The sequence below is a fragment of the Anser cygnoides genome, chromosome 15, assembly GCF_040182565.1.
Source record: "Anser cygnoides isolate HZ-2024a breed goose chromosome 15, Taihu_goose_T2T_genome, whole genome shotgun sequence".
In the NCBI taxonomy this organism is placed as follows: Eukaryota; Metazoa; Chordata; class Aves; order Anseriformes; family Anatidae; genus Anser; species Anser cygnoides.
This window is the reverse complement of record NC_089887.1, coordinates 11,052,713-11,078,316: the sequence shown is the minus strand read 5'-3', so window position 1 is coordinate 11,078,316 and position 25,604 is coordinate 11,052,713. Positions and strand designations below refer to the sequence as shown.

The following is a 25,604-nucleotide window of genomic DNA, read 5'->3' as shown; positions in this document are numbered from 1 at the left end:
AACCGGGGAAACGGAGAAACAGGGCTGCGGCCTAGCGCGGCCCGGCTCGGCCCCGTCTCGCCCAGGCTGGCTCAGGCTCTGGCCCCGCGGGGCTGAGGGAGCGCGGGGCGGCCGCGCCTGGCTCCCTGCTGCGCCGCTCGGCGACGGGACGGAAGGAGCCGGTGGCGTTTGGGCGGCGGCGGGGGGCGAGCAGGGGACGGAGGGGTGGCGGGTGGCTGTTGGGCACAGAGCTGGCTGGAGGTGACGAGCTTCAACTTGTCTCTGTGTAGGAGGACGCCCTGCCGCAGCCTGTAGCAGCAATTCTGGGCTGCTCAGTGGGAAAAGCTTGCGTTTCCTGAAAGGCGGGAGAGGTAAAACCTTTAATTAAACGCTTTACGTGTATCCAGGCTCCCAAGTTTTGGATCTAACAGCCGGCACGAGTGGTACCAGTTTAGGAAAACTCTCCCATAGCTGGGCCTCGGGTGTGGCCTTTGCAGTTTTCGCCTCGGCATCACCCTGCTTGTCAGCTCTCAGATTAAAAACTCGCTGTAGCCTCTGCCTTCCCCTTTTAGTATTTTGAGGCTCTGCAGTAGATCGTGAAGGGCTCTGAAAAAGTAAATCAAGTAATGTTTCCTCTGTTCTTCAGGAAACTTACTTGTTACACTGACTGCGTTATGCTCTGTTGAATGAGGAGCTTCTTTCAGTTTACAGCGTTCATGGCTCCTGAGGATGCAAAACCAGTAATAATCTACAGTAAATCACTTCTCTTCTTAAATGTGGCAATTCTACATTCATTTCAGCTTTATATTAAGGATATGGTGACTGACTTTGATGAAAAACATGATGAATATTTAGTATCCCTTCAGCAGAGAAACCGGTAAGAGAGAAAATTGTTATCACTATCGAGTATGTAATATCTGTTGTGTGCTATGTAATATTGCGTCTAAAATCAGTAGTGGTGAATATTAGTTTAAAAACTTGTTTGTTATGTGAAGCCTGGTTTGCTGTGTCTTAAAGCATTCCAGTAGTTCTCTTCCCTTTGTTTGCTACGTCCTTGTTTCTGGAGAAGACTGTGCTATTTCTCCAGCATACCTTAAAATAAGATACAGCTTGGAGCTGACAGTCTTTGCCAGAGTAATGGCTTGCTGCAAGCGGACTTAATAAGTGCTCGGCACAAAGGAGAGGCTCCTATTGGCAGCCAGTAGCACTGAGCTGGCCAAATTGAAGGCTGTGTGCTCTGAGAGCAGCCAGGGATCTGGGGGTTACTGACCTAGGGCGACCCTAACACCTTCGGTCGGGGAACAGGACTTGGGCAAAGTAAAAACTTTGAGGCAGACCCTGTTAGGCAGGGTAAGCAGACTTGTGAAGCACTGCTCCCCGGGGTGGGATTGGATGCCCATTACTGAGTAAAATTTCAAAACATGCAGAATGCTTCGGGCTCCAGTGCAAGAGGGATGTAGCTTTTGACCTGGGTGAGCAAATCTCTGGGTGGTTTAGGGCTTGAGCTGCTTGCGAACGTTACCCTGCGGGATGGAGAAGTGTTTTTGGAGCAGCTGATGGAGAGGCAATGGCCCATAATGGCCCGAACCTGCCAATTTCACAAATGAAAACCTGCATGAAGGGACAAAATTTGGCATTTTTTAGAGATATATAAGCAAATTGCTGAATTGTTTGTGTAGGCACAAGGCCTGATGTTTGTAATACGTCCTCAGATTGTTAGGATACTAGCTCCAATAATATAGTCTGCTGGACATAGGGTGGTGTGTGTATTAGATACATGTTCAGACTCTGCTCGTGTTAACCCCTCTAGCCTCATCTGCTGTGACAATGCAGAAAACCTGGTTCTTGTGTATCAGGAAAATCAGTTTTTATTTTTAGCATTTGTAAACACATGTTGGAATGTGCGACTTTTAATGAGAATGGTGGATGACCAAGAATTCTTAACATGAGTTAGGAATACTCAGTCAGAAGGTTATGTTTCTGTGGTTAGGATGTTGCATTAGGCCAAGGGGAAATAGGGTTATGTCAACCTTGTTTTTTTTCACAGAGAGAACCTGGAAAAAAAACACACAAAAACACACACACACACAAAACAAAAACACAGTTCTATCAGCTGACTTCTTTGAATAAATGTCTTTACAGGCAGGTGTCATCTCTGGCCTTGGAGATGACTGGATTCTCAGTCAGTGACTGAGAATAGTGAAGACTGAGAAAGAAAGTAATAGTTACATCTTATGATGAATGCATGTTTATTATAACACAAAAGAATATGTTCTTGGCCCAGAGTAATGCTCTGCTGACAGTGTCTGTGACTTTATCCAAAAGGACGGGAGGAATTTTTTCTGTAGAGAACCTAACTCCAGGGCTTGATTCCAGCTCCTCTGACCTGATCGTACTGAAATGTATGGTTCTGTTGCATCTTTCTCTGCTGGAGTGGTGTTAATCAGAATGTTCAGAACTATGAAATTTCAGTCTCACATGCATTTTACAGATTCTTCTGAACTCCTGTGTTATAAGCCAGTTGCATTGCAACTGTTGACTTATTCTGGCAGAAAACAAAACCAACAAAAAAAAATCCACCCTCCACAACAAATTGTAAGGTTTGCACACAGCAGATTTAGAGAACTTAGTAAATTTTCAGTACTGCTGACATACTCATTGCAGTGTTTACTTATTAATGCAGAATTATTTCACCAAATTGCTAATTCTTAAAATATAGTGTCATTTTGGTAGCAGAAAGTAGTTCAAAAATTCAAAACTTCTCAGTAGCAGTGTCAGTCTATGCATAGTTATGAATATTTGTAACTTGTGTTATTTAAAAACTTGTGTGGATTTCTATCATAATATACTTATAGACATTTAACTTACTATAAGTTCATCTTCTCTACACTTCTTAAAAAAATCAAAGCAAAACAAACAAACACTAGATTTAATTTTTTTAAAGTTTTAATGAGTTTAAAGTTCTGGTATCTCTAACTACACTATTAACTTGGGGCTTTCCCCCTCAAGTTTTGAAACAAAAATAGTACTTTCTCTTTTTTTTTTCCTTGGAAAGAGCTCAACCATTTTAGTATTTCTAAAATTCTAAACAAAACTCTCTCAAGTTCTCAAGAAGAAAATTTCAGTAGAAAAAATGCCAAATGGAAAAAAATTAATGTGGAATGATAAACAGCATAGAAAAATCTAAGAAGTGAAACACTTGGTTGAACTGTGTCACAGAGTGTCAGTACTCATACAAGCATTAAAGAACAGGAATGGGTGCTGGAAGCTGTATTCTGAAATTGTTACTTGAGCTACAAACTTTTTTTTTATTATTATTTTTGTGACACTGTGCCTTTGTATTTATTGCCAGTATGATCATCTGTATATGTACTGTATAGGGATGAGTTATTATCCTTTCTACTTCAGGCTACTGAGGCATTTAAAAAGAAAGGATCCTACGCAAATCAAACTGGAACAGTTAGAGCAAGGATTTTCTCTGTATATGAACGGAGCTAATTCAGAGCTGAGAAATTACCACAAAAAATTCAACTCGCATGGCTACCTCAAAACTGAGACACAGACCGCCAGGACAAATGGTAAGTTACATCAGAGTTTTATGGAGGTTGCAGCCTCAAACTATTTTAAATATTTGCTCATCAGAGCTGTAATTCAGTCAGTGCAGTTACCTGTCGGGCTGTGTGAGGGAGGCAGCAGTGTTCAAGCATAGTGGAATGAAATTCCGCGGTGCTCTTTCATCAGAGTACTTATTAAGCCAGTTGAATGTTACAAGGGGTCTCTGCAACACCCTATCAATTGCTCAGCTGATCCCTAATTAATTCCAATGTTTAATTTCCCCATCTCTCCACTTGTTAAAGTTATAACTAAAACTAGAAGATTAGAAATGTATATAAATTGCAGTGTAAAATAATTATATACCTTTGTCTGATACATAACACCGTTCATAAGTTTTAAGATATGATGGACTTAAGTATTGTCTGGTTTCCTGCAGACAAATGGCATTTGATTAGAGAGACTATAATCAAATTATAGACTTAAATTTTGTTTGAGTTATCATAGTCCTCTTAAAAAGACAGCTAATCTTTACTTAAATATTTGAAGTAAAGAAAATTTGCCATTTTCTTCCTGTGGTTAGCTGGCTTTATTTGAAATGTGAAATTTTATTTCTCATTTAAGTCAGTCTGTCATAGAGAGCAATGTAGTAGTAGGAATAATTTTGCATGCATGAAGTTATAAGGAGGGAGCTTAGTGGCTTTCTAATCCATTTAGCTTAATGAAAATAAATGATTTCACTAAATCCCAATGTAAAGCAGTTTACCAGCCTTAGTCTGTTATCCTCATACTTGCAACGTGTCTCATGGAGTGTATCTTCTTAATCTGTTGCTGTATAGGTAGTGTCTACTAAGCCTTTTTTCTTAAAAATGAAGACAAATATTTAAAAATAACGGTTAATATGAAAGTTTATGACTGAAAGTTTATTAATCTCAACAGTACTCAAAGCTAAATTTTATTTCAGTAAAAGTTCTAGCCATAACTCCAATCTCCATCTTTTTCTTTTTCCTTTTTTTTTCCTCCCTTCTACACTGGGTCCATGTTATTTGTTTTCAAGTTTAGGTGAGTTCAGGCTTGTTCTATCAGTCTGTTCTATTGTTTCTTGCAAGTCATACAGCATGGGGGTGGGGAATGAGATAGTTACCTGTCTTCTCCCTTAGTTTCACTGTTTTCTATAAGAAAGTAAGAGATCGTGTGTAACAGTGCAAAAAGCTTCATGCTCTTGAATACTGGAAAAGAGGAAATTCTGTGCTTTTGTCATACTGGGGTGATATATGTTCAGGTAGGTAAAGGTGTGTAAACCAACATCTTTGACTGTTTGGTCCAAAAGCTGTTTAGGGCTGTTTTGGCAGTAGCTGTACCAGAACTTTGTCAAGAGAAGTTTTCTCTTCAAGTTCTGCTGTGCAGTTGCTATCTCTAAGCCTAACCAAGGTGTGTGTGTGTGTTTTGTTTCATTGTGGTTGCTTATTGCTCCTTGATTCAGTTCAGGTAGAATATTTAGCTTGTCTTTGGGATTTAAGGTACTTTTAAGGACTTCAGTGGCAGTCTGTTCCCTTCCTCAAATCCATCAACTTTGAGACAGTGACACTATCTCTGTAGAAGAGAACTCAGTGTTTTGCTGTTTCCTAGCTATCCAATGTTCTTATTTTAAACACATGCAGCTGCAGTGAAAGATACCAACTAAATCATCCTGTCATTTTTCTTCTTCCATTTGATTTTACCACTAGAGTCCAATGTGGGCGTCATTGGTGATCTATATAAAATTCTTGCCTGGAGGTAGTATCTTAGCAATTCTGTAGTCTGTTTCATTTTTAGGCATTTCTTCTCAATGATTGAACATTATTTTACTCACAGAAATGATTTCTGGCTAAGATACAGTGCTGAATTTTCTTCCTTATCCATCTCCAGTAAGAATTATTGCATCATTTATTACTTCTAGAACATCCATCTGTCAGATTAGTCTTTTCTAAAAAATTAAGAATGTGTGATGCTTAATAGTACAGAAAGGACTCCAAGCTTCCTGAAAGCGTCGTCATAAATCTCTTTGGGCTATTTTCTTTGCCTGCGTTTCCTAGGAATAATTAATGATAATAGTGATTGACACAATTCTTATGCTTAGGCTTGATAAATGAATTAAAGTAGATGATGAGCTTTTAATATGTACAGTAGGGAAGCTGGTCTCCACGTACACTGTCATTTATATGGGTATGTAATCCAGACAGTTTTACAACCAAGTCTGTACTTTCACTGAATGTTGATGTAGTCAAAGAGATGTCTTAAGGGCAGCGCGGGGTCTCCTTGTATTATGACTAATATTTTAATGGTGTCCTACTCAGTCCTTGGCTACTAGAATAGGCACTGTCAGCTTGAGTCTCCAAAGATACTCCTACTAGGGAATGACAACAGTGGACCTATTTTGTGTGCTGAAACAGGTAATAGTTGGTATTCATATCCTATCCATCCCACAGGAAGAATGTTTTTGCCTCTGTTGCAAACATCTCTATAGTGTAGGTGGCTTGGTTGTATCATCTTCTGATTGGGTTCAGAACTACTATATTTTAGTGGCTTGGATTTGGTCACAGGAATCCATCACAAAATACTAAATTCTGAGAACCAAATACTCGGCACTGGTGGCATGAGTCTTGCCCTCTCCCCTTTTCTTACTTATGCTTGTACCATACATGATGAGCCGGGCAGTTGCTTAGAAAATAAGGATTGCTTAGGAACTGAAAAGTGAAAGTGCTTCCAATTTTGTCCAAAGCAGTGACCAAATCAGACTATGCTTCTAGCATTGTAATCTCAGGACAAATCACCCTTGGTGCCTGAAGAGCTCCAAAGCAGTCAACGCCGATGCTGATGACTGCGAGGTATAGTTGGAGTTATGTAGTATTAGCCTAGTTATGTAGGAGTAGCAGGAGCTATAGTTGGAAGGGATGTTTTTGCAAGACAGGATGTCAGGTATCTTATTTCCTCCCTGGAGCAATCCATTCTCTTTCCCCTCTGTCCTGTTTCAGGCCTCTGGGAGTGAATAAGATACTTTGTGTAGAGGCAACAGAACCAGCTTTTGTTCATCTTGCTCTGTAGTTTTATGATCACTCGAAATTGACCAAAGCCTGCATTGTTGTACTAAGAATGGTACTACCTCTTGCTGTTCTCTCCTACATGCTTGTGCTAGCATTTGTAAAATCGTGGACAACCAGAAAGTACAAGTGACTAAATTAAAAGTAATTTTGTTTTCTATTCTTCCTCAGTTAAAATTTGCTGATAAATTTCTGAACGGTTCACTGCACAGGTGCAGTGTAGGGTTGTCCAACCCAAAAAAGAAAATGTGGCATTGAGAGTTGGGAATGAGCAACCTAATCTAATTTTGAAGTAAACCCTGCTTTGAATGAAAGGTTGGACTAGGTGACCTCTAGAGGTCCCTTCCAATGTAAATCTTCTCATGATTCTATGATCTTGGGAGGAATACTGCTTCTTTTATTGGTTGTGCCAGTTTCTGCTGGCTTAAGATGACCATTCAATTATGGCTTAAAGAAGAAAGGTTTTGCATCAGCTATTTTTCTCCACTGAAAAGAAATGGAAGCTGTAAATCTGTCTTGGACATAGGAAATGAGATGTCTTTATTTAGGATTGTATTGAGAGTGTTGATGATGTCCTTGCTCCGTTGAGGATGCTGATGCGACCTGCAAGATGCACATCTTTGTGTCTCAGTCAAAGCATCTCCTCAAAAATCCATTGCTGCGCTGTAAGTTGGGACTATTTCCAGTACGGGGACCTTTTGTTCTGCTTGACCATACACAGAATTTTCACCAAAGTTTTGACACCAACTCTCCCTCACCTTAGAAATGAAGGAAAATGATTATTTTTCCTTTGTGTCTGACTTGTCCACGAAGAATGCTTCTCTGCACAGTATGTTAAATGCCCAATACATTGTGTTTAATCTGCCAATACCTCAGTATGTTGCCTTAGAGTAAATGTACGTACAAAATCCCTTTGTAAACCCAGCATAACATCTGTTTTTCACCAGGGCCCTGTCTATCAAAGTCTGCCTTCAGCTTCACTTTACCATCTACACAGCTAGGAGTTGGAATGGTGTGCACACCTATGCTAGAATAAATTTCTGTACTTCTTATCAGTGAATGTGGGGCTGTGCATGCTGTTGTGCTAACATAGCTTTAGGCAATTTATTCTCTTGAGTGTGCGTGAGGGTGATTATCCCCAAAGAGATTCAAAACTCTTGCTACTAGTACATAACTAGCCAGTATTTGAAGTGGAATGCCTTTTCAGTTGTTAATATTATTCTCATATCAAAGATATATTCTTCTCCCCTCATATGGGGGGAAAAATAATGTCAAATAAAGTATGTATCCTCAAATGTTGTATTTCTGCTTCCCATCTTCTAATTCTTCTTGGCAGCCCAGCTAAAAGCGAGTGAGTTGCAAGAACACAGCAGACAGACTGCACCAAGCAAAATACAACGCAAAGGATGGCTTCAGGTAACAAGCAGTTTGAAGTAATGCATCTTTGAACTAATTCTTACATCACAAATAATTTTGTGGGAAATTGGTTGCAATTAGTGGAGGGTTGGCAGTTTATATGCTTTGAGATTCTCGTAGAATCAGAAACTTGGTTTAGTCTGGATACTGGGTGACAACATGAAATGATACTCTAACCAGTTTTGTGTCTTCTTTGAAGCCTGAAGTGACAAATCTCATTGGTTTGGATTCAGTGACATCCTTTACAAGACACTTTAGTAGCCCTGACATGATTGGCTCACTCTGACCTCAGCAGAACAGCTATTCCTTGATATCTCTGATGCCATGCCTAGAGAGTTTCTAATGCAAAAGTTGGAGAAGCTCATGTTGGAGATCCATCCCTGCCTGTCACTGCAGTTTGTCACCCTTGAATAGTATTAAGGGACACAGAGGTGTAATTTGCTTGAGTCGTAGTTTGTGACAGATTCTCATAAATCAGAAGAGAGGAAAATACATATAAATAATAATACTCTGCTTATAAGAAATTTGGGGCCATTATCTTCATAGTTGGTTCACTGAAGAAATCTCAGTAGTCTTTTTTTTTCTTTTTGGCCTAAAGAAGGATCTGACTTAATTCATCCATTTTGAGAAAACAAATGTGAATTGTAAACAACTGATGCAGGTCACCCAAATATTTACCCTATTTAATTAGCAATTGCCTTGGGTGGATATCCAGTCCATGCTTGAGTGACTGGTGATCAGGAGTCTGTGTCACTGAGGGTCAGGTGTTCACATCATGCAGGTTTCCTTTTCTTTCAGCAAATATCTTGCATTCAAATTTTAAGGCTGCATTACTTTCTGTATAGCCATTACTGCTTAGTCGAATGCACTTTCTCAGTCGTTGCTTCCCTCACTAGATTTCTGCTGACATACTGGCCTGTCAGACCTTGTTTACTAAATTTGCCAAATATGTGGCTAGTCATAACCTACATCATTCTACGTGCAAGAGCCAAATGAAGATGTTTTCTCCTCTAACTGGGTTGGGAAGTTAGGCAAATATAGAAAGCTGTACTACCAAACACTAGCTACCAGTGGAGAGTGGGTTAGAGTGATATCTCAAGCCTTGAATCCAGTTGGGCGGGAGGATAGCAGATAGTAACTTAATGAACAAATGGAATTATTTAGCTAAGGAAATGTGCAACCCCACTGAGTAAGATGCAGATTGTGCTAGACAGCAGGTTACTTTACCAGTAATTTCCCCAGTGGTGAAATTGAGGGTTGTGGTCCTTTTTGCTCTTCATCCTTCTGTTAGATCCGGGACTCAACCATCTCATGGTCACTGAAGCCAAGGCTGTTGCTACTCTCACATCTCTGACCAGTTTTTACTTGATTATAATTTCCAGCAGAGCAATTTGCTTGTTGGCTTCTCAGTCACGTGTGCTGAGAAGCTGTCATTGATGCATTCTGGAATCTCCTAGATGGCTTGAGCCCCACTGTGTTGTCCTTCCAACAGATACCAGGTTGGTTAAAGTTCCCCATGAGGATCAAGGCCTTGAAACTTGAGAAGTCTTCCACTTTTTTTTTTTTTTTTTGAGAAAGGCATCATCTACTTCCTCATCAGAGTATCTGTAACAGATACCCACTGGAACAGCACCCATTCTGGTCTACCTTCTAATCTTCACTCAGAAGACTTGACTGTCTCCTGACTTAGGCACAGGTCCACGCATCCCAGCTGCTCTCTCGCTTAAAGGATGACTAGTCCTCACCTACTCAGCCTGTCCTTCTCAAAGAGCCTCTCTCCATGACAGTACTGGAGTTGTGGTGGGATATAGCTCATACATTTCTGTGACCCTGGTGACGTAGCCTGTAACCAGACACACACTTGTAATTCTTTCTATTTGTTCTCCATTAGCATAGAGACATTTCAGAGAGGCACTTACATGTGCAAATTCACCAGAGCAGGCTTGAGGGCTTTCCCCATGAGGTTATTCTGCCAGCTCTTCTGTACATGCCTGTGCTGTAAGTGATTCCACTTCAGCTGTTCTGTTGATTGCTATGTTTCTACTCTTATCATTTTTTTTCACTTGGTGTGGTGAGAAAGTGAACCCCAATGGGCACTTGGGTTTGGTTCCAAATAAATGATGTGTGCTGGGCGTGACCATGATGTGTACTCCAGGGACTGCAGCAGGTATGGAGTTTGACTGGGGTACTGTACATGTCAAACAATAATGCAAGGGCCCAAAGGTGAGCTCAGAGAGGACAGAAACCTTCCATGGAACAGAGGGGAAAAGGATTGCTTGATCTAAATATTGTTATGTAAAAGATGATTATTCTTTTTGTACTGCTGATGGCACTAAAAATGTCTAATTTCTTTGCATGTTTCTTTTAACAGAAAACTGTGGAGATTAAAACAGAAAGGGGGACTAAACTCTGCATTAAACCTCCTCTGGAATACTCTGAGGATTTTGAACCTTATGAAAGCTTGAGCATGGAGAGAAATAGCGATGATCTCCATTACTCTCAGGTACGATTAGCAGTTGCCTTCTATCGTTCATGGTAGTGTCAATTGAAATGCAAGTGGGGCCAAGTATCAGTATTGACTAGAGTATGCAAACCCAGTATATAGTATTGACAGTAGACACTGTAGGATATAATATTGGATAAGGATTTCGGGATGTACTACCTATAATGTAGTATCTTAAGTTTGAAAGTCTGAATCCTCCTCTGTCCCTTCTGCAGGCTGGTAATGGCAGAAACTAGCTATGGCTGATTTCTGTCCACAAGACATTTGTTCTGTTACCAGGCTACAACCAACAGATTGGCAGCCTGCAAATTTTGGGGAATCCATGTTAGGAGAAGCCTCATGTAATCCAGACTTGCTCTATCAAACTGAACTTAGTCTTAACACTGAACACTATTTAAAGAGCCTTAAGCTAAGCTTACATTTATAGAATGCTCATTTAGGGAACTAAATTACTTGATTTTGAAACGATAGTAAGAAATGAAATAATGACCTGCTCTTAACCATGTGGCACTTTAGCTCAACTTAAGTATCTGCTTAGTGTTTACTCTCCAGGAGCTGCAAGGATTACGTTGCAGCTGTCAGAGCAAGGCAACTGAATCTTCGGATAGGCTACCCTTACAAGTGTTGCCTCTCCAAATAAGATCATCTCTACTCCCATGTTCTACTCAGGAACATTTAATTAAAAATTTACTTAATAAGTAGTGTGGGTATAATATGTAGACAGTGATTTCTATTTTAAGATTTTTCTTTTATGACACTCAGCACACTTGATGCTCACATCAGTCAAGGCCTGGCCCTCTCTGGACCAGTTCAGACTGGCACTGTGAACTCATGAATAGATCATTCACTCTGATCATATGACAGCTCAGGTTCTGGGTGTTAGGCACTTAAAATGTAGCTGTTTGACCTTTTGCAGTGTGTGAGGTCCATGCCTGCGTCAGCTGGTGACAACTGTTAATTGACTTTAGATATGGAGTAAGCCCCAGGCCAATCTCTTTGACTATGTGACTAGTAAGGCCATTCATTGGTGGCTTTTACCCACAATCTGATCTAAAAAAGCAATAAACAGCAATAAGCTCTGTATGCTTGTGTATGCTCAGTTTTGTCTCTGATTTTGTCTCTGATCTTGATGAAGCTCTAGAGATATAAGTCCATGCGACCTTATTGTTATTTATAATGTTCCTTTGGGGAAACATAGTTCACTTATAGATTTGCTAATTTCTCTTACAGTATGCCTTGTTGTTGAATCCCGTGACTCACAATTTCTTTGGTCATGAGTTTCTTTATCTTTCATTATTAATTTTTATTTCATTGTTTTGTGATTTCTGCTCAGCTGTTTGTGGATGACTGCGTTCTAAATCGTGAAACAATTTTCATGAGTCAGGATTCTGTGAGTCTGAAGGAATGTTTTTGAGGTTTGGCATATCCAGAAGACACTTGAACTAGCTACTGAGTCACTTGGACTAGCTGCTAAATCAACAGTCATCTTAATTAGCAAACAAGTAGACGGAATTCCACTGCCTTCTCCCTTCTCTGCCCCTTTGCCTTCCCCCATCATGCCATAGTCCAGCACATACCGTCATTAAAAGATGAGAAGCTCTTTCCAGAACAGAAATTGCTAAGCTGACTATATTCAGAAGAGGAGGTGACACAGTATTTAAGATGTTTAACAGTATTAATTTGAGCTTCAAAACTCCTGTAACAGAAGTCTTGAGTGTAGCAGGTCACTTTATGAAGGCTGATGAATATCTCACTACATGTCTTAAAGTTTTTCTCAGTGGTTTTTAAACCTGTAGCTTCCAGTTCCACACATGTATACAATCTTAGCGTATGTGCACTTCATGTCTTTATTTAACAATGGAATGTTAGAAAACCAGACTACCTCTTTCTTCTTCTTCCTACCTTTCCTGTACTGCTTTTGAGCTCATGATGTATTTTTTGCTCTACAAAACAGAAGTTTGTTTACAGTGATGTATTTTCATAATCATTTATGTGTAAGTAGTAAGCTTTTAATTTTAACCCAAAACTCCACTTATTGTTTGTATCCCAGATGGAAATAATTCTGGTTTTCCTGAAGTTGTAATGTGTTCTCTTGAATATCTTATAAGCAAATGTCACAAGGTTTTAAATTAAAAGAAAGCCCCTACAATTCCCTGTCAAACAGCTGGAAACGTGCTTAATATCAAACTTCAGGTTGCTTATAGACCCTCTTTTTGAACTAGGTTTGCCTGTTCTTTGTAATGTGTTTCTATCAACATGGCTTTCCTAACAAACATAATCTGTAACAGGAGAGCAGCTTGAAGCTTTCATTACCACCTGAACATATATTGTTATGATTCATTTGTACCTAACATAGCTTCCAGTTTTCATTTTACTCATACTGTTTGCTTACCTATACTTCTATCAAAGCAATACCAGCAAAGGTAGGAAAAGTAGATTTAAGATAGGCAAGATCTTTGCCTTTTACATTCATAAGAATAAAAGGCTCCCCAGCGTTATCTATGCTGTCTGTGGCATACGCTGTGAGAAGTTGGGCAGTTTTTCCACAGTAAATTAATTAATTTTTGCATAAAATCCTCTTGCTATGGGTCCAATGCAAAACCTCTTTGCAAACTGGAAGCTTAGTTCATCAGACTACATGTCTTTGCTACTGCTTTTTCAAGTACAGATATGTACGTGCATATTATCACATATTAAATTAAAAGATCTAGCTGTTGCAGACACAGCATGGCTGAGGCCGGAGGTCCCCCTGGGCCCACCTGCGCCCTCCCCCTCTCCCCCCAGCCCGAGGAGGGGGCCCAGACCCATGTCCATGTGGCTTTGGGAGATCTCCAAGGAGTAGACTCCACAGCCTCTGTGGGCAACCTGTGCCAGGGCTCCGGGCTCTGACACCTGCACAGCACAGAAGTGCCTCCTGGTGCTCAGAGGGAGCCTCCTGTGCTCCAGTTTGTGCCCACTGCCTCTGGGTCTGACACAGTGTAAAACCGGAGAAATGTGTGCCCTTGCCTTCTCTATTACTTACCTCCTGTTTGTAACTTACTCCTAAAAATTGGTTTTGCACAAAAATTCCTTGGCCTACAGAATTTCCCTGCAAGGACTCTGATGAGAAAGTACATAGGAGATGTAGGATGATTTTTCTTTACATGTCTTCACCAGGGAAAAGAAGATATGGCATAGGAATATGAATATCTTTAACTACATCATGGCTCTGAGTTCATGAGAAGATTTTTCTTTCTCCTAGGGGAGGAAGAGGCAGCCACGTTGGTTTATTTTAAAATAAATGTTTGAGCTTTCCTGACAACTTGTTTGTCTGAATTGTACCAGAAACTGAAAAACAGCTTGCAGCTCAGTGTAGAAGAGAAAAAGATGGAAGAAGACTCTGTTAGTGAGGATTATGACTCTGTTGAAGAAGTGATTTCAGAACCATCTCCTGCTGAGGAAACATCTACAAGCTTAGGAGGCCTTCAATTGCATAGCAGTAGATCGTTGCAGAAAGAAGCTTCTGAACATCAGGATGCTGGGAGATGCTCTGGCCTTGATTCTGGTGCCCTTACTGTGTTGGAGTACAAGCAGGATCAAAGTAGTAAGTCTCTGCGTGTTATACTACTACAGTATTGTAATAATTCTTTGAGAGCATTGCTTTTAAGGGAATCACTGCAGGTTTATGCTGTAATTCAAAATACCAATGTCCACAATCAGGTGCTGGAAAGGCATCGTACCAGTGTAATTTCTTTGCTTTCTTTAAGCAATCGTGCACCCCTACTTGCCTCTATTCCTTCCTGGGTAGCATACAGAACCTACAGAACATACAGAACATACAGAACATACAGGTTTGTGTTATGTCTTTGGGCAGACTTTTGATAGAGGCTTTTCTCTTACTGTATGTCCTTATTCAAATAGTTTTTTTTGAAGTATATTTATAAGTTAATAGATTATAAAGATACAAAGATTATAACCTGTTTCTCATAGTCCCAGGGCCTACATCGAGCCTGTGTATAGTTAAAATCAGAGGTACAACATTCAATTTGTATGTATATAGGGATAGACATCCTATAATTTGTCTTTTCTAAGTGATGGGTAAATACATATGAAAATCATTGCCATAGGGTATTTAGAAGGTAAAATATATTGATGGCTTCAGTAGCAGTTTTAACAAATTAATGGATAGCAAATTTATTGTACTTTATGAGCTAGATGCAAGCTTCAGCATGGTGAAGAATTGCACCATATATTCTATATTCCTCCCTGTTCTATATTCCTTGCTGATATCAGAGACAAGATCTTAACATAGCTGGTTATTTGTTCTGATCTGGTAGGGATGCTATTATGCCCAAGGGAGCTGTACACTGGGATTTGCTATGCTGTTTGCTAGAGGAAAGACAACTGAGGCTGTAGGTGTACATGGCTTCTCAGTGTTGACAGCTACTTCCACTTCCAGCTGTAGCTTCAGCCTTCTAGACCAGCTTTTCTCTCAAGGTTGCACTAATGAGTTTGAAGTCCTCAGGGATGCATATTTCAGGACCAACATAGGGAGGAAAAAATAACAAAATGAACAAGCAAACATGAAATTAGTTTCTGTATTACCTTATAGTGAAAGTAATATGCAGAAAGGCTTAACTGTTTTTGACAAATAAATACTTGCCTCTGAATACAGAAGGCAGAAGAGCACAGTAGACTGTCTCTCTGGTTCCCGGGCTGTAGGCCCAGCTTTTACATAATCATATAAATCAGAGTGAATGACTGCATCACCCAGTCTGAACCTGTACAGCACAAGACCTAGCATTTCTGTGAATGAATTCCAGGTATCTAGGAAAATTTCTGTTTCAGTGTTAGCAGTATATCAAACAACATGATAACGTTGTTGCAGACTGCTACTCCAAGGGCAGAGTATTTCTGTATTAGTAGTATCTGACAAGTTCCTGTCTTGTTTCTCCATGTGCTATTTGCAGGACTGTGTATGAGTAAGTGTATACCAGGGTAGCTCAGTTCTTCCCAGCTGCCTTTTCCACTGATTCAGAATCATGGTTTTCCACTCAGAAATTTCTCTTTCATTGCATCCGCAGTAGCTCGCTTTGTTTCACTTGGTAGGTCTTTATTGTTTACTTTTGTTAGCACAAATGTTTTCCACAGTAGAAAAAATAGCTCTTTAAAAATGCTAGCTAAAACCTGTGCTGACATTTTAACTCCTCGTTCTTCACCTGTTTTATTTGTAATGTCTCCTCGTTTCTGCTATCTAACATCCCTTCCTCAGATTGGCTTTCCTTCTGAAATTCCTTGGGATTGTCTCAGAGAATCCACGTCAGATAAAGCTTCAAGGTTTTTCTGGAGGTGTTGTATCATGATGGGGTTAGGGGTACCAAAACTGCTTGTCTCTTCATCTGTCCTGTTTGTAATATGCACTCATCAGGTGTGCGTATTTGATGCACATGCATTGTCTTAAGATGATTCTCATGTTCCAGGTAAGTGTAATATTACTAAGGCACTGAACTATGATCTCCCCCTCCCCCAGAATACCTCATCTGCTTTTTTTTTCTTTTTTTATTTTCTTCGTAATGGGAAGTTGCAGAAGTTGCATGGGTTCTGCTTTTACGTGAAGATCTATTTCACTGCTGTGATGACCCTGGGCCCCAGCTCTCCTCCAACCAAGCCCATGTGTTGTGCTTTACTGAGTACTAAGGTTGGAGAACATACCAGGTCTCCAGCTTAAGTAGCCTTCAAGTGGACTTGATTGAAAGGAATCAAGGCTTTTCTAAATGTAGAAGGTACAATGGAGTGTAACAATAGTAAACTGGAATACAACAGAAACTTTTATGCAAGGAGTAACAAAGGAAGCAATAATTTCTTATTGTGAAGAGAGATGTTTGATTGTAGAAGTGCAGAAGGGATTGGACTGAGCTCTGTAAAATAGCATATGGTGCTAGGATATTAATCACTTATAATGCAAGGACTGAGAGCAGCAATGGTGTTTTCAGGCAGCAGGTCTAAAGTAAATATAATTAAATTGTAGTTCCCAGTGCCAAATGATGTGACAGCCAAATTTTAAGTGCATTCAAGAAAGATTTACACAACTTCATGGAAGATGATAGGGACACCGTTGTTTGTTAAAAATGTTTTACACACATCTTCCTGTCCAAGAAGTCAACTAGAGAGGAAAAATCTTTGCATGAATTGAGTAAAGGAGTGTTCTTGTGTTCTTCTTAATATCATGGAAATGAGTGGAGTGTGGGGAAAGGCAGCAGCAGAAGACGAGAGGAACAAGGGGTGCAGTGGCAGCACGAACAGGACATGTGATTTTTTTTTTTTTTTTCTAGTGAGAAATTTCAAAGCTGTGATGCAAGCAAAGGAATCATTAATAATTCTCAAATGAAAGAGTAGATAACTGCTCTTATGAAATGCACTAGGCAACCCTTACCCACTTTGGAACTTCTTAATAAGACAGTTTTAAGATTTTTTTTTGGTATAACTATATTAATAAATGACTTGGTTTCTTGTGTTTCTTGTTTTTTTTTTGTTTGTTTGTTTGTTTTGACAGTAATGCTGAAAAATACCTGCTGCAGTCAGGATATATTGGTCTAATGTACTTCACAGTGAAATATTTTATTTTGTTTTGCTAGGTCAGTGCAAGCCATGCATTTGTATTTATACATCAATAGAATTGCATCAGTAAAGGAAGGAAGGATAGGGGTTATCACTTTACTTAAGCCAGCATAATTAAAGTGGCAAAACTTTAGTATTTAAGATCCAATAAATTTTTCCTGGCTGACTGTTCCTAAATATCTCTGAAGTTGATTTTCTTTTCTGTTTCCTTATTATCTTGCAGAATTGAAGCCAGTACGAGTTCTCTCAGCAAAAAGAAAAGATAATGCTGAAATGTACATTCCTGTCAGACCAGTTGTGGTAAAAAATAAAATCAGTCGGCCGCTCTCTGCTGAGTCCTTGCAGCTGGAAAGACATGAAAGAATTTGCTATAGTAAGAAATAAGAATATCTGATGCCAATAAGGAGATTTTTCATGCTTTTTTTCCCTGTTGGTTTGGATGTAATTTCAGCACACATCTGTCATAATGAGATTTTTCTTAGCTGTTGTCTTTTTTTGTTGTTTTTAGTACCTGAAGAGATTCAACTTTTGTAAAACTGAGAAAGTCTAGAGCTTGTACACTTTGGTCTTCTGCTGTATCTTTATTACCTTCCTTCTCTTTTTGCTTCCACACCTATATAAGACTTTGTTTTCCTTTTGTTCCCTGTGCTTGCTCTGTGTTTCTCACTTTCCTGATGGAGATTTATTCCTTATGGTACTAACAGAAGTGTGTCCTAAAATCAGGAATTTACCCCTTGTTGAAAGATTTTAACACAATGCATTTACAGCAGGAAAGGGACGTGATTTTCCCACAGCAGAGAAAAAACAGCTTTCTTGCTGCTTTGGGTAGACAAATGATAGATGGGTGCAAGGACAGCACTTAAGCACAGTAGAGCATAACAGTAAATGGTGCTAATATCTTTAACAAATATGGCAGGAGTAGTGGAATGGAATCAAAATTTAGTAATGCACATGTCTAGAACTGTACTGTGCTGTGATACTGGTGTCCTGTGCCATTCTTTGTGCCCACCTGTGTAACTGCATGTGGAAGGAGAGAGTCACCGCTTCTGTGAGGTTGTTTGGTTAGGGACCTTTACAATATCAGCTTTTTCTTTTTTTCCTCATTTTCCTTTTAGTAGGCAGATGAGGGATACATAAACAACATACAGAGACACAAACCAGACTGGCAAATAAGGGAGGCAGAAAGAACCAAACCTAGTCAGTCACGCTAACTGATAAGGGCATGTGGAATGTGGAAATGTTTAATTCAGTAAGATGATCTGATCGAGGATCTTGTCAAATGGGATCCCAAGGAAAAGGGGAAAGTCATAAACACAAAATATACAGAGATACAAACCTGACAGACAAACATAACAGATTCTAAACAAGAAACAAGCCTCATCAGTCACACTAGTTGATGGACTGCAGGCAGAATAAAAAGAATAAAAAGGACTTGGTTCTACCCTTGGATTTGCAGACATGACTAATATTTGTTGAAAGTGAGAGTGAAGATGGCGTAGGGTATTAATGTATCCAAATCTCACTTTGTTTTTTTTTCCTTTAAAAAAAGCAAATGAAAAATAACAAAATTTATTTTCCTCTCTTTTAAACCCATTTCCAGGCTGTGATATTTCTATTTTTCTGTCATGTGTTTGGGAAGATGGGTCTGTATTTGGGCATTTTTGACTGCTTAGTTGATAAGGTCATACTTGGTTTTGTGTCCTGGTTTCGGCTAGGATAAAGTTAATTTTCCTCCTAGTAGCTGGAATGGTGCTGTGTTTGGGATTTAGGATGAGAATAATGTTGATACCACACTGATGTTTTAATTATTGCAAAACATTGCTTACACGAAGCCAAGGACTTTTCAGCTTCTCACATTGTCCTGCCAGCGGGCAGGCTGGGGGTTTAGCAGGAGCTGGGAGGGGACAGACCCAGGACAGCTGACCCCAACTGGCCAAAGGCGTATTCCATGCCATATGATGTCATGCTTAACAATTCATATGGGGGGGCTGGCCAGGGCGGGGAAAAACTGCTGTTCGGGGGTAGGCTGGGCATTGGTCAGCAGGTGGTGAGTAATTGCATTGTGCATCACTTGTTTTGTACACCTTATTAGTAGTAGTACTCTTACCATTATTATTTTCCTTTCTTTTCTGTCCTAATAAACTGTCTTTATCTCAACCCACAAGCTTTCACTTTTTTTTCGATTCTCTCTCCCCATGCCGGGTGGGAGGGAGGGTGAGCGAACAGCTGTGTGGTGCTTAGCTGCCAGCCAGGTTAAACCACAACATCTTGCAAGTGGTGACTTTTGATTCCCTTGGTTTTTCTTATAAGAGTCGTTGGATTCCTCCAAAACAGCTGAATTACCCAGATTTCACTGAAAAATTCTGTAGTGCTGAAATTTTATACATTTCTTTTTCATTTAACTGTTACTAGGCATTTCCATTAAATAGCTGAAGAAAAAAAAAGTGCAAAAGCATTTTAAAGCATAAAAATGCCATTTCTCATTTGTCAGTTTTCCTTCCTCTTTTCAGTTTTACAGTTTCAGCTGTTGTCTAGAGTAGATGTGAACTGGAGTCCTAACGTAGGATAACAAATTGGAGCAATTCAGCCTTGCTTGGGATGGTTACAGACTATTAACATAGCTCTGTTTCAGTAACTGAATTGGATGTTTCAGATGTATGCTGTTGTAATGTTCCATATCTGTATGGCTGGACAAATGGGCATTCCTTCCTTCTTTTGATGGCAGGACCATTAAGTCGACCAGAAAGACCACTTTCATCAACTCGAAAGAATGTGTGTGAGAAGGATTCTGATCTCTCAGTTTCAGCTGTGGTTAAAGCTATGCAAATTGAAAATGAAGTCTTGCAGAGAGATTTGCAAAGACAGTCTGTTTCCACAAATCCTCAAAAGGTATGGCAAAATACAGAAAATTGATGTTTGATTGAGTACAAAAAAAGACATTCTTTCCTTAAACATGAATTATAATCTTAAAGTTTGTATGTAATTATAAGGTTGTGTAAGAATGAACAGTGATGTCTCTCAACTCTAATTGAATTTGTATTGTTCTTCTGTAGGGGGGCTTTGCTTTGTTTTGGTTTTTTTTTTTAAATCTGCTTCCTCGGGATACCATCCCATAATGCACTCTTCATTTCATGGTTCACCGAACAACTGATAGACCAGTCACATGATATGTCCATACAGTCAAATACACAGCTACAGGCCCATTTGAGCCATTTTCTTTCTGGAAGCTTCTTAAGCAACATAATACGTTACTTCCATGCCAATAAATCCTACCTTCCTACTGAACTCATTAATAGTGGCACAGTTTCCTATTAATACATACACAGATTGTAAGGTATGCAATTTGTGTACATCTCTTATCAAAGGCAATTAAAAACTCATTAAATAAACAAGGAAATAAGCGACAATCTATTCCTTTCAGATTCAGATCCGACTATTATTCCTTTTTAAGACAAAGAATTGGGAAGTTTGTCCTGATTGTCCTAGCTGATCATTAGGCATAATAATACTTCGGTTCTCTTAACAAAAAGAAAGTAGATAAAGAAATTTGGGCATAAACTGAAACTTACAAAACTGTCTGTTTCGGACAGTGTTCACGGATTTAAAGTCTGCTTCCAGTTTGGTGTTTGGGACCCTCATTTATACAGGAAGGAAAAGAGATGTGCCTATTGGCTTTTGGATTTACTCATTTGAGTTCTGAGAGTTTCCTAGACAGCACTACTTACGCCTAAAATGATGTGAATTTGTGAGATAATGCTATGGTGAATCTGTATCCACTGTCATCTCTGAGTCAACAATAAGTTTCTGGGGAGTTATGGTCAGGAGCCAAGGATAAAATGTTCTTTTATTTTAGGTAAATACTTTAAACATGGTGTTGTTGCAATCTAGGTCAATTCTTCAATCTTAGTTCTCTTGTTTTTGAGATACATTATGTGAGAACATTCATTGGAAAGAAATCACAAAACTATAAGTATCTGCCTGCTGGCATTCTGACTAGTTTTAATACTGTTATTCTTAAAAAATAACGAAGTAATATTTAAAACAGATGTAATGTCACCTTGACACTTGAGAAGGAGTTTCAAAAGCCCACTCTGCGTTCCCAGTCCTGAAGCTGACCTAAATGATCTTCCAGAAGTAGTTTAATTCTACTACACAATTAAGGAATTGTAAAAACTTGGCCTTTGATATTTAGATGTATAACAATGCAGAATATTGGAGAAGTAATTCACTTCTAAGCATTTTAAAGTTCTCTTAGTTTTCAAAAATCATAGAGATGGAAATGACCTAAGAACAGAAGGACTGCCATTCCTCATCTGACTAGTTCACCATGCTGTGTATTCTGTCTCTAACAGGAGCTACCAGCAAATGTTTAGGAAAAATAACAAAGGGAACGGCATATACTTAAGCAGTGGTGTGCAGGTAGAGAAAGAACCTGTAGCATTGTAAAAACTGATGGGCTTCTTCTCTGTTTTAACTACATGTTTAGAGTTACAGATTAGCTAAGATTAGCTGAGACCAGAGCAGAGATTAGCTGAGAACAATGTGAATGAAACGTTTATTTTTTTCTTACATAGGAGTTTTCTGTTTCATCTGTTCTCTCTGCAACGGGTGAACCTTCAGAAGAAAGCCAGGCAGAGGCTGCACTCACAAAAGCTGTTGAGAGAATTTGTCCTTTTGGAAACAGGTATGTATACTTCCTTTAAGGCTAGCTTCCTTTTCTGATGGGACATTTTTCAGTACTGGGCACCACCACACCCAATTGTCTCTAGATGCCCCAGATTTTGGGCAAGTATTGACAAAAACATAGAGAAGATTCTAGCCTTGGGCCAATGGCTGTGAATCAGGGGACTGAACTGCCAGCAGTCTACTAACCGTGTACTTATGTTTGTATTTCCTGTGTATTACTTTCTCAGACTGCTTCAGAGAACTGCAGCCCAGTCTTTTAACTAGACTGTGTGTATCTAGGGTGGGATGCTGCAACAGTTCTCATTCAGCATGGGTGTATGTGAGATTGTTCTGTGGGCTGTGTGGGTTCATCCTATCATCTCTTCACCTTCACACCAATGAAACTATTTCTTAAAATGCAAGAATTATAAGGAAATAACATATAAAAGAATGTGTGTTTCAGACAACAACAGAAACTTCTGAAAGTCCTTCAGGAGACTGAGAGCCATTCTGCTTGTGACAATGACATATTCCTTTCTGATGAAAAATCTGAAGCAGATTCCATTTTAAGAGAGAAGGTCTGTGTATATGTGCACCATAACTGATGCTTCCCAGTGCTACTGAAATACAAGTGCATTGAATGATCTGCGTTCCACCAATTCTGCCTTATATCAACTAATAAACCTACGGCAAGGTAAGAGTAGAGAATTTATCATCCTCTTAAATCACAGTCCACTCCAAAGCCTTAGAAAGCAGCTCTCTTTTCTTTGTCTTATTAGTAGGTACCTCTTTGGATTACTTAATTCTTGTAGTCTGTAAGGTAGAAGGGAACATAAAGGACCTCTTTAGTCCACAATTACTACTACAACTGTTTCTGTGTAGCACCTTCTGCAATAGAAGTGATAGTTGTTTTCTTCTCTGCTGTAGTAGGGCTTTTTGAAGACCCCAATGATGTTCTCATCTTACTTCGGGTGCCTTTTCTTCTCTTGAGAGTTGCATTTTAGTGTTGGATACATCCTTGACTCCTCCTTGTGATGACTTTGCAACATAATTTGTGTTTCTCTGGTGAAAGTGATGAAAAATTCAGATCCCTACAGAGGGTCCCAACTTTTTGATATTGTTAAGAGGCTGTCAGGCTTCATTCCATAGAGCTGTTGCAAGAAATCCATGTAACCAGTTTATTTTGTTTATTTAAATCACTTAATTCACTTCATGGCTTTCATTCCTAATGGTCAATAAAGTTGTTTCTTTGGTATATATGTTGTAGTAGAAAAGCATCGCTTCGGTAAGGATAACATAAAACTACACAGAAATACACCTAAACTATTTACTTTCTTAGTCAAGAGTGTCAAAGCAGCTGGTACTCTGAGAAATTTCTCAGTTTTTCCTGAGAACATACTGATGTTTACCAGATTACTTGAGCTCTAACACGTTTTGGATGACTTAACCATAGCAGTCTGATACATCTCTTTCTAAAATATGTCAGCACATTTAATGGGTTCTGTCTTGGGTGAAGGCCTGTTGTAGTGCAGTGGTCTCTGCTCATTCATGCTTTTAATAGACCTTATAATTTGTGTAGTAAAACAGATTACTGCTTGTTAGTCAGTAAGAATAAGGTCTTCTGTTAATCATCAAGGTGATCTAAAGCAAAGGATAGCAGAGGTTCTTCAACAGAAGTTGCTTTTTTAGAGATCTTATATATATAAATTCCTTCTCCCACTTGTCTCCTGGTAGTCTGGTTCTATTGGACTGCTTATTGGCAAGAGATATGGAAGTTGTTTAGCTGTCTCTATGCTTCATGCTCTCACATCCTCTGGGAGGCAAAACATCAAATATCAGTGAGCTTGTGCTGGCTTGTACAAACCTGCACATTGTTTGGATTTATTTTTTTTAATTTAAGATGGAAACAGTTCTGCTAGTAGAATCTATCTTAGAAACCTGCAGTCTCTGTGATAGTGATATTTTTGTTAACGCTTACCAAATATGTGAATTGACAAAAATGTTTAATAAAGAATATTTGAAAAAATCAAAAGCTGTAAAATAGAATTCGTGTTGCTCATGCCTCCTGTTTTTGACTCTTACCCTGAAGTTTTACAGTACAGTTTGTAATTGCAGCTCACGTGTTATTTTGTGAGAAGAAAACTGGTTCCTCTTTTCATCAGAACGACAAATGAAGAAGACAAAACAGAGAGCTGTTTTCTCCTTAGGCTTTGGAGTGGATGAAATCTAAGAGGGTGATAAGTTCTGTTCTCTTACCCTGCTATAGGTTTATTAGTTGGCGTGGGGCATAATTAGTAGAGTCCAGAATGATTAAATATCATCCAGATAGCTTTGAGTTTAAAGGCGTTTTGCTCTGAATTGTCAGCATTGTAGTATTAACAGTCTTCACGTTGTTGCAGACTTTGTTGTTTTGTCAAATTGTTTGTTTTATTTCGTTTGGGTTCAGATGACAAGTGTGGAAGTACGCGATGCCATTTATGTGACTATGGAACTTCTTTCTAACTGGGGAAATCAAGTAAACGTTGGCTTGAAAGAGGTGGAGTTCTTTGATTTATGCAATGAAAAGATATTTGTGTCTCCTCATGACGTGGACATTCGAAATGCTGACTACCCAGGGGATTTGTGCTGCTTGGTCAATCAGAACTTAAATGTAAGACAGCTTAGTCCTGAATGTAACAACTTCTTATTTTACTATTTCTGTAATATTCCATCGCTAAGTTTTTTTGTTTGATTGCATGATTTAATTTTGAACCTGACTTGTAGAACAGCTATCTGAAAATTAAAAACATAAAAATTGCAATTTATTATTAACAAATCCAGCTTTTCTGTACAAGATGTTGGTATTCAGTTATGATGTTTTTGAACAGAATTTGGTTAATTTGTTTGACTTGGTTAACTTAGCAATTGGAGGGAGGCACATTTATCTGTGCCTATTTAAACACTGTGATATTATCTTGGGTGAAGGAACACATTTGGGTTTTAAACTACTGTAATATGATTATCGTATCCATAGAACAAGATTACAAAACTTTAAGGACAATGAATTTTGCATTTTTTACATTACATCTGCAGTTAAACCAAGTACTACTTGTGATCTGAAGGTATAGGAGCTTCACTGCTTTTTCTTCCAGTTATTAAATGTGAATTTCAGTAAACTGAAGACTGTAAACTTAAGACTGAAATGTACTTCTTTTCTCCTGTCCCCTTGTTATGCTTTTACCTAGGGAAGGACCATGGAAGAATAAGGATGGTTAGGTAGGTGCTTTTGAACAAGAGATTAAGAAAAATGTATGGTGCGGTAAAGAAAACTACTTCATAGTTCTTCTGTTAGATAGTAAAATGAGATGCTTTTATGTACTGAAGACAATGAACTCTAAATAACTGGAATGAAATACAGTACAAAAAAGACAGGGATCTCCTGGAAAGAGTCCAGCGGAGGGCCACAAAGATGATACGGGTCCTGGACCGTCTCCCCTATGAGGAAAGGGTGAGAGACCTGGGTCTGTTCAGTCTTGAGAAAAGAAGACTGAGAGGGGATCTTATCAATGTCTATAAATACCTGAGGTGTGGGAGACAGAGGGATTTGGCCAACCTCTTTTCAGTGGTTTATGGGGACAGGACAAGGGGCAATGGCCACAAAATGGAGCACAGGAAGTTCCGTACCAACATGTGAAAGAACTTCTTCGTGGTGAGGGTGATGGAGCACTGGGACAGGCTGCCCAGGGAGGTTGTGGAGTCTCCTTCTCTGGAGATATTTAAGGCCCGTCTGGACGCCTACCTGGGCAGACTGCTCTAAGGAACCTGCTACAACC

At 39.2% G+C, this 25,604-nt stretch overlaps 1 protein-coding gene across 13 annotated transcripts in view; it reads left to right on the top strand.

Moving 5' to 3' along the window:
* Positions 1-25,604, top strand: part of KATNIP (katanin interacting protein) — a 72,798-nt gene that overhangs the window by 20 nt on the left and 47,174 nt on the right. For 5 of the 13 annotated variants that reach the window (XR_010825044.1, XR_010825041.1, XR_010825048.1 and 2 more), the window contains exons 1-11: positions 5-350; positions 780-856; positions 3,388-3,557; positions 7,948-8,027; positions 10,399-10,530; positions 13,855-14,113; positions 17,351-17,500; positions 19,853-20,016; positions 21,702-21,811; positions 22,256-22,370; positions 24,239-24,442. Coding sequence is in view for 3 of the 13 variants with exons in the window: in XM_066977488.1 (XP_066833589.1) it covers positions 795-856; positions 3,388-3,557; positions 7,948-8,027; positions 10,399-10,530; positions 13,855-14,113; positions 17,351-17,500; positions 19,853-20,016; positions 21,702-21,811; positions 22,256-22,370; positions 24,239-24,442 (1,446 nt within the window). In the remaining 10 variants the exon portion in view is untranslated. Of the gene's footprint in view, positions 1-4; positions 351-779; positions 857-3,387; positions 3,558-7,947; positions 8,028-10,398; positions 10,531-13,854; positions 14,114-17,350; positions 17,501-19,108; positions 19,175-19,852; positions 20,017-21,701; positions 21,812-22,255; positions 22,371-24,238; positions 24,443-25,604 lie in introns of those variants that run through there. The other 8 variants (XR_010825042.1, XR_010825043.1, XR_010825046.1 and 5 more) reach the window with 8 other exon arrangements.